General features: G+C 51.1%; 1 protein-coding gene across 1 annotated transcript; it reads right to left on the reverse strand.

Moving 5' to 3' along the window:
* Positions 1-347: 347 nt before the first annotated feature.
* Positions 348-5646, reverse strand: LOC144116178 (uncharacterized). Its single transcript, XM_077650891.1, has 2 exons — positions 5466-5646; positions 348-1480 (listed from the first exon to the last, which is right to left on the reverse strand). Exons 1-2 carry the CDS (start codon positions 5644-5646, stop codon positions 429-431), a joined length of 1233 nt encoding a protein of 410 aa, XP_077507017.1. The 3' UTR covers positions 348-428.
* Between the last annotated feature and the right edge of the window lie 3321 nt (positions 5647-8967).

The following is an 8967-nucleotide window of genomic DNA, read 5'->3' on the forward strand; positions in this document are numbered from 1 at the left end:
GCTAGTTGTAGCAGCTACTGGCTGTCAGCGGCTGCTGCTTGGTGCTTGCGGCTTCAGCTTGCTGCTTGCTTCTGCTGCATGGTCCTTGCTGCTGCTGCTTGCTGCTTGCTTCTGCTGCTTGGTGCTTGCTGCTGCTGCTTGCTGTTTGCTGCTGCTTGCTGCTGCTTACTGCTTGCTTCTTGCAGCTGCTTGCTGCTTGCGGCTTTCTTCTTGCTTTAGCTTGCTGCTGCTTGCAGTTTTCTGCTGTTTGCTGTTTTCTAATTGGTGCTACTTGCTGCTGGTTGCTGCTGCTTGCTGCTTGCTGCTTGATTCTTGCTGCTGCTTGCGGCTTGCTTGTTGCTGCTGCTTGCTGCTAGCATCTGCTTGTTGCTGCTGCTTGCTGCTAGCATCTGCTTGTTGCTGCTGCTTGCTGTTGATTGCTGCTTGCGCTACTTGCTGCTGCTTGCTGCTGCAGCTTGAAGCTGCTGTTTTCTGGTTGCTGCTGCTGCATGGTGCTTGCTGTTTGCTGTTAGCTGCTGCTTGCTGCTGCTTGCTGCTTCCTGTTTACTGGTGCTTGCTGCTTGCTTTTGATTGCTGATTTCTGCTTGCTTCTTGCTGCTGCTTGCTGCTTGCTTCTGCTTGCGGCTTGCTTCTTGCTGCTGCTTGCGGCTTGGTTCTTGCTGCAGCTTGCTGCTGTTTGCTCCTTGCTGATTGCTGCTGCTTGCTGCTTGCTTTTTGCTGCTGCTTGCTGCTTGGTTCTTGCTACTGCTTGCTGCTTTATTTCTGCTGCTGCTTGTTGTTTGCTGCTTGGTGCTTGCTTCTGCTGCATGGTGCGTGCTGCTGGTGCTTGCTGCTTGCTGCTGCTTGATTCTTGCTGCTGCCCTCTGCTGCTTGCTGCTTCCTTCTTGCTGCTGCTTGCGGCTTGCATGGTGCTTGCTGCTTGCTGCAGCTGTTTGATGCTTGCTGTTTGCTGCTTGCTGTTTGCTGCTATTGCTTGCTTCTGCTCCATGGTGTTTGCTGCTTGCTGCTGATTGCTTCTTGCTGCTGCTTGTTGCTGCTTGCTGCTTGCTTCTTGCTGCTGCTTGCTGCTGATTGCTGAATGCTGGTCCTTGCTGCTTGCCGATTGCTGCTGCATGTAGCTCACTGCTGCTTCCTGTTTGCTGCTTGGTTCTTGCTGCTGCTTGCTGCTTGCTTCTTGCTGCTGCTTGTGGCTTGCTTCTTGCTGCTGCTTGCTTATTGCTGCTTATTGCTGCTTGCGCTGCTTGCTGTTGTTTGCTGCTTGCTGCTGCAGTTTGCTCCTTGCTGCTTCTGCTGCATGGTGCTTGCTGCTTGTTGGTTGGTGGTGTCGGTTGCTGCGGCTTGCAGCTTAGTGCTGCTTGCTGCTCCTTGCTGTTTGCTCCTGTTTTCTGTTTTCTGGTTGCTGCTTGCTGAATGCTTGTTCTTGCTTCTTGCTTCTTGCTGCTACTGGCTGCTGGTTGCTGCTTGCTTTTGTTGCTGCTTGCTGCTTAGTTCTTTCTGCTGCTTGCTGCTGCTTCTTGCTGCTTGCTCCTGCCTGCTGCCTGGGTATTGCTGCTGCTTGTTTCTTGCTGCTTGCGCTGCTTGCTGCAGCTTGCTGCATGCTTCTGCTTGTGGCTTGACTCTTGCTGCTGTTTGCTGTTTGCTGCTGCTTTATGCTGCTGCTTGCTGTTTGCTGCTTGGTGCTTCCTTCGGCTGCCTGGTGCTTGGTGCTGCGGCTTGCTGCTTACTGTTTGCTGGTACTGCTTCCTGCTTGCTTCTGCTGCATGGTGCTTGCTGCTTGCTGTTGCTTGATTCTTGCTGCTGCCTGTTGCTTCTTGGCGCTTGCTTTTTGCTGCTGCTTACTGCTTGCTTCTTGCTTCCGCCTGCTGCTGTTTGCTGCTTGCTTCTTGCTGCTGCTTGCGGCTTCGTTCTTGCTGCTGCTTGCTGCTGTTTGCTCCTTGCTGATTGCTGCTGGTTGCTGCTGCTTGCTTCTTGGTCCTTGCTGCTGCTTGTTTCTTATTGCTTTTTGCGGCTTGCTTCTTGCTGCTGCTTGCTGCATGTTGCTGCTACTTGGTTCTTGCTGCCGCCTGCTGCCACTTGCTGCGTGCTTCTTGTTGCTGCTTGCTGCTGCTTGCAGCTTCTTGCTGCATGCTGCTACTTGATGCTATTGGCTACTGTTGGTTGCTGCTTGCTTTTTTCTGCTGCTTGCTGCTTGGTTCTTGCTGATGCTTGCTCCTTGGTTCTTGATGCTGCTTGCTGTTTGCGGCTGCTTGCTGCTGCTGCTTGGTGCTTGGTGCTTCCTGCTTGCTATTTCTGGTTGCTGCTGCTGCTTTCTGCTTGCTGCAACAGTTTCCTGATGCTGGTTGCTTTTTGCTCGCTGCTGCTGCTTGCTGTTTTCTTGTGCTTGCTGCTGCTTGCTGCATACCGCGGCTTGCTGCTGCTTGTTTCTCTCTGCTGCAGCCTGCTTTCCACTGCTTGCTGATTGCTGCTGTTTGATGCTTGCTCTTTGCTGCTGCTGCTTGGTGCTTGCTGCTTGCTGCTGCTGGTTGCTGCTGTTGCTTGCTGCTTGCTGCTGGCTTCTTTCTGCTACCTGTTCCTTGCTGCTGCTTGATGTTTGCTGCTGCTGCTGCTTGGGGCTTGCTCCTTCTGCTTGCCGGTGCTGCTTCCTTCGGCTGGTTGCGGCTTGCTTCTGCTGCATGGTGCTTGCTGCTTGCTGCATTCTTCTTGGTGCTGCTTGCGGCTTGTTTCTTGATGCTCCTTGCTGCCTGCTGCTGCTTGCGGCGTGCTTCTTGCTGCTGCTTGCTGCTGGTTGCTGCTTGCTTCTTGCTCCTGCTTGCTTCTTACTGCTGCTGCTTGGTTCATGCTGCTGCTTGCTGCTTGCTTCTGCTGCATGGTGTTTGCTGCTTGCTGCTGATAGCTTCTTGCTGCTGCCTGCTGCTGCTTGCTGCTGATTGCTGAATGCTGCTCCTTTCTGCTTGCTGCTGTTTGCTGCTTGCTGATTGCTGCTGCATGCAGCTCACTGCTGGTTCCTGTTTGCTGCTTGCTTCTTGCTGCTGCTTGCTTATTGCTGTTTATTGCTGCTGTTTTCTGCTTACTGCTGCAGCTTGCAGCTACTGCTTGCTCCTTGCTGCTTGTGCTGCATGGTGCTTGCTGCTTGTTGTTTGGTGGGGCAGCTTGCTGCTTGCTGTTTGCTGCGGCTTGCAGCTTACTGCTGATTGCTGCTCCTTGCTGTTTGCTGGTTTCTGCTGCTTGCAGCTCGCTGCTGTTTGCTGCTTGGTTCTTGCTGCTTCTTGGTTCCTGCTGCTGCTTGCTGCTTGCTTCAAGCTGCTGCTTGTTCCTTGCTTCTTGCTGCTGCTTGTTGGTGCTTGCTGCAGCTTGCTCCTGCTTGTTGCTTGCTTCTGCTTGCGGCTTGCTTCTTGCTGCTGCTTCCTGCTGCTGCTTTCTGCTGCTGCTTGGGTTTTGCTGGTGCTTGCTGCTGCTTACTGCTGATATCTGCTTGCTTCTTGTTGCTGCTTGCTGCTGCTTGCGGCTCGTTTCTTGCTGCTCCTTGATGCTTTCTGCTGCTTGTTCCTTGCTGCTGCTTCTTGCTGCTTGCGGCTTCTGCTTGCTGCTGCTGCTTCCTGCTGCTGGTTGCTGCTTGCTTCTGCTGTATGGTGCTTGCTGCTTGCTGTTTGCTGTTTGCTGCAGTCTTCTTGCTGCTCCTTGCGGCTTGTTTCTTGGTGCTCCTTGCTGCTTGCTTCTTGCTGCTGCTTGCGGCGTGCTTTTTGCTGCTGCTTGCTGCTGCTTGCTGCTAGTTGCTGCTTGCTTCTTGCTCCTGCTTGCTTCTTGCTGCTACAGCTGCTGCTTTGTTCTTGCTGCTTCTTGCTGATGTTTGCCGCTTGCTGATTGCTGCTGCTTGCATCTTGCTGCTCCTTGCTGCTTGCATGGTGCTTCCTGCTTGCTGCAGCTGTTTGCTGTTTGCTGCTGCTACTTGCTGCTTGCTTCTGCTGCATGGTGTTTGCTGCTTGCTGCGGATTGCTTCTCGCTGCTGGCTGCTGCTGCTTGCTGCTTGCTTCTTGCTGCTTGCTGCTGATTGCTGAATGCTGCTCCTTGCTGCTTGCTGCTGTTTGCTGCTTGCTGATTGCTACTGCATGCAGCTCACTGCTGGTTCCTGTTTGCTGCTCTGTTCTTGCTTGTGCTTGCTGCTTGCTTCTTGCTGCTGCTGATTGTGGCTTGCTTCTTCTGCTGCTTGCTTATTGCTGCTTATTGTTGCTTTGCTGCTTGCTGCTGTGTGCTGGTTGCTGCTGCTGCTTGCTGGTGCTTGCTGGTGCTTGCTGCGTGTTGCTTGAGGCTTGCTGCTGCCTGCTGCTTGCTGCTTCATGCTTGCTGCTGCTTGCTGCTTGCGGCTTCATGCTACCTGCTGGCTGCTGCTTCTTGCTGCTGGTGTTGCTTGCTGCTTGCTTCTGCTGCAGTTTTTTGCTTGATACTGCTGCTACTGCTGCTGCTGCTGCTTGCTGCTTGCCGCTTACTGCTGCTGCTGCTTACTACTTGCTGCTGCTTTCTGCTTTCTGCTGCTGCTGCTAGCTCCTGCTAGCTGCTGCTTGCTGCTGCTGCGTGCTGCTTGCTTCTGCTGCGTGCGGCTTGCTGCGTGCTGCTTGCTGCTTACTGCTGCTGCTGTCGTCTGCTTGCGGCTGGCTGCGGCTTGCTGCTGCTGCTGCTAGCTCCTGCTAGCTGCTGCTTGCTGATGCTTGCTCCTTACTGCGGTTTGCTGCTTCTGCTGCTTGCTGCTTGGTGCTGCTTGCGGCTGCTTGCTGCTGCTGCTCCTTGCTGCTTGCTCCTGCTGCTTGGTGCTTGCTGTTTGCTGCTGCATGCTTCATGCTGCTGCTGCTGCCAGCTGCTTGCTGCTACTTCCTGCTGCTGCTGCTTGCTGCTTGCTCCTTGCTCCTGTTTGCTGCTTGCTGCTTGGTGCTGCTTGCGGCTGCTTGCTGCTGCTGCTTTCCGCTGCTGCTGTTTGGTGGTCCTCCTGCTTGCTGCTGCTTGCTGCTTTCTGCTGTTTTCTGCTTGCTACAGCTTCTTGCTGCTGCTGCTTGCTGTTTTCTGCTTGCTGCTGCTGCTACTTGCTGCATGCTGCTGTCTGCTTTGTACTGCTGCTGCTTGCTGCTGCTGTGTCTTGCTGCTTGCTGTTTGCTGCTGCTTCCTGCTTGCTGCTGCGGCTGCTTGCTGTTTACTGCTTGCTGCTTGGTGCTGCTTTCTGCTGCTGCTTGCTGCTTGCTGCTTCCTGCTTGGTGCTGCTGCTGCTTGCTGCTTGCTGCTTGCAGCTGCTTGTTGGTTCCTGTTGCTGCTTGCAGCTGCTTGTTGCTTCCTGCTGCTGCTTGCTAATTGTTGCTTGCTTCTTGGCGTTCCACTTGGGTTCTGATGCTGGCGGGGTCGCTCAAGCATGCCGGAGTGAAAATGCCCAGTACCGCGACGGTCCTGGAGAGACGCCGGCAGCCCTCTGCATCCGCGTCTACCTTCCCGACGCCTCAACTTGCGTCGCCGGCGAGCCCAGACGTACGACGCCGCCATTGCGTCTCGCGTAACGACGGCTGCAGCGGCAGTGGGTGCACACGCACTGGAACGCCGCGTCAGCTTCCGTGGCTGCGATTGTTCGGCGCTGCGCGTGGCATCCCTGTTCTGCAACTTCTTTGTCATCACTGCGCGCCCGCTGACGACGAAGATCTGAAAACGCCGGTCAGCCGATCGAAGGCCGATCGGTTTTTCCGGTCGCAGCTTGTCGATGTGTGCTTTCTTTTCCTTTTAGCAGGTGCTGAAGTTGTTGTGGTTGCAACAATATTCTTGCGGGAAGGCCAAATTTTTTTTTGAATACATCGTTTCTTCTTCGGATTTGGGAGATACCAGCGCCGCACAACTAAAAGATATCAGCCACACATGTGTACGCTCTGGACGCGTTTTAGCTTTTATCGCGCACGGCTTTCACCTGTGGTCTCTTTCCATGACAGCGGCGGGACCAATGACATATGCCGGCAGTCTTACTGCATAGCATTTAATAATACGGGTGCGCAAATAGCCCTTTTCGTTAACCGAATCGAACACGAATACCGTAGATCAGCTATCGCTCGAATACGAATAGCATAGCTCGAAATAGAATCGAATACAGATTGAATATTTTTACAAAGATTCAGTGCTTGTGCGAATATTCGATGAGCAATCGTGAGAAACAGCAAAGCGCGGCTTTCACTGTTGTACGTGTTTTTGTTAAAAGATGCGACACTAATCTCCATGGGGGGTGGGGGCAATACAAAATGAGGCATGACCTCTCAGATCAGGCATAAAAGCGGAGTTTGCCTAACCTACCTGGGTACTGTCGCGTCGTCCAATCCCTGAGGCTATGTATGAGGATTACGAACAGCGCCACTACATGAAGCCGCAATTGGGCGCTGATATAAAATTCACTTTAGCTGAACCCTCTATACTGCGCATACCCATCGTGGCAGCATGATACGCAGCGTGTATGTAGACAGTGTTTCACCTAAGACTTTACACAGTTTTTAAAGATTCGCTGTTTGAGTTAGGAGGGAGTTTAATGGGGGCATATCGATGTCAGTGGTGTAGTACATCAGAATGCAGCTAAGACGTGCTAATCAGCAGCCCGGTTAACTAGTATTGAATAGTTCAGTTTAAAATTATTACTGTTAGGCTCCTTAATTATTGAGAGGCTTTGGCCCACCATAGGTAATATCCATATCAGCTTTTAGTATTGCGAAAACGCGGTCGCTGTCGGCGCTGCGATAGATAGATAGATAGATATGTTTATTTGAGTGTGCCTCAACAGCAAAGTGGCCTAAACGAGCGCACACTAGGTCAGATACATCAAAAACACCACTTCAAAAGATTTAAAAGCAGGCACGAAAACAACAATTAGGCAAATATGTCCATGTCATTAAACGTTTTGTTATATAAGATTTGTAAACGAGTCATTGGACAGATGGCGTGCAAATCGGGATAAATCGAACAAATTTTGGCTATTTTGACGAGTTACGTGTTTTTTATACTTTGTTATTCTAAACTTCAGAATACTCGCACACTCCTAGCTAATACTGAGACAAACAGCTATAACGGGATCCTCTTTTAGGTTTACGCTGGGCATGAAATTTTCCTGGGCGGATGTTTCATGTGGTGATGAAAGGGGCTGCATCGTTCGGCGTGTTAACCGGTGAGGTACATAATGTAATCCTACTGAATCACATTGCGCTTCCTAATAATTTCTAAGCTGACTGCTATAGATTCGAATTTTCATAATTCAATCCCGAAGGGGACCTAAAATTTGTTCCAATCATTAAGAATTTGGGCTAAAGAGAGCCTCATCGAAACGAAATGATGCACTGGATTGCGCCAGTAACTGCTTTGAAGATGCATGACTGCTTGCGGGTTGTTTTCGTAAGTATTCCGCAGCTCAGCCCCCAAGGAAAGTGTCGAGCCTGTAAGACCCTGTGACGTAGGGCAGCACCGCGTCAGTGTTGGCGCGCCTATACGAAGAAGACCGGGGCCGGAGATTCTACAACTGTTCTTACAGAGCCGCGTTCAAAAAAAAGGATGGATGTCATTGCCACAGGCATCACGTCATTTTTTTCGACTGGGCCAGTACAGAAAGCAAAAAAAAAGGGACGCACATGGTAGGTTGCGGGCTTCTCTAGTTTCTCTCAAATGAGTTTCTATCAAATGAGTTCTTTACCTGTGAGCTGTTTCTACAGTGGTTCAGAACTAATTGTCGGAATCCTCGCTAAATAACGACCAATACTTCAACAGCCAGGACTGTGTCATCTGAGAGTTTTCTACTGACCACGAAGCTGACCAGAGCCACCCACTACGAGAGGTGACACAGGTCGATAAGAGGTCAGAAAACCGGCGTCCTTCTAGCTGTCATCATGGGGCAAACAGGACCTTTTGATATTGTACAGCTTGAGGTCAATGTCTAAAAATATATGCCCATGAAAAAAAAATCAAGTGCACACGCTATGCCCCAGACCAGCGACCGGACTGAAGGTGTAGCGCGATCCCCGCAAGGTTGCCATGCGGCGAGTTACAACCAGCGCTCGGGCGAACAGTTTGTGTGTTCGTAAAAGCAATAGCAGCGAACTGCTACCGTAGCAGCTGAGCCACACTATAGACTACGTGTTTTAGGTTAATCCTACTAGTGCTGATCTCTACACAGACTGAAGGCTTCCGGCCTCAAATACACGCGACGCGGCCTCCCGAGACGGCGTATGAAGATATCCCCTACACAGAACGCCTGCTGCCGGGTAGATGGAAAATATGCTTTTAGACCCGGTTAAACGTAGACATGATTGGTTCCACATAAGTTTCTGCGAAAATCTGCCTCCGATTGCTTCTTCTGGAAAGACACTTGTTTACAGATGTGCCGGTAGTTTCATGCATTCCACAAAATTCTGCACTCTCCTTTTAACATGGCTTACATGGAACGCATTTGTTTTCTGTGAAACAGTCTCCTTTTCATGTTATTTCTGTTAGACTTGCCGCCTGGTCATGATTCTTCCTAGGAGGCCTTTCGCATAAAATTATTACACTCCTGACGAGTGGATAGTGAGAAGAGACGCTTCAAGGAAACATTTTACTTCAGTCAGCCGTTCTCTCTGGCAGCCAATAAGAACAGGGGTGGCGTACTGAAAGGTCTGCGCAACTGGACCATGTGACGAAAGGTGTGCTTCGTGCAGCGGTGCTTCCCATACCATGGACGTATACGCAATGAATTATGACCACGACCATACCGAAATCTTGGAAGATGTTGGTCAAATGTTTAGATGAAGAACGCTAACATCATTTTAATACCATAGAAAGCGGGCGTGAATGACTTGAAAAATTGCACACAGATCAGCTTGCTGTCCGCTGCTAGAAGGAATTTACTATGGTAATCGTTAATTGACTAAGGACATCCTTAGACTTGCTGCCATCAGCGAAATCACCAGGCCGGTTTTTTAAAAGGCTGCTTTACAA

This window comes from Amblyomma americanum, chromosome 1 (assembly GCF_052857255.1).
Source record: "Amblyomma americanum isolate KBUSLIRL-KWMA chromosome 1, ASM5285725v1, whole genome shotgun sequence".
NCBI classification, from domain to species: Eukaryota; Metazoa; Arthropoda; class Arachnida; order Ixodida; family Ixodidae; genus Amblyomma; species Amblyomma americanum.

Coding starts and splice junctions, on each gene's coding strand:
- LOC144116178 (XM_077650891.1), bottom strand. CDS start 5,646: ATGACAAAGAAGTTGCAGAACAGGGATGCCACGCGCAGCGCCGAACAA. Junction 1,481..5,465: donor CAAGTTGAGGCGTCGGGAAG/GTAGACGCGGAT, acceptor AGAACTAAGCAG/CAAGCAGCAACAAAAGCAAG.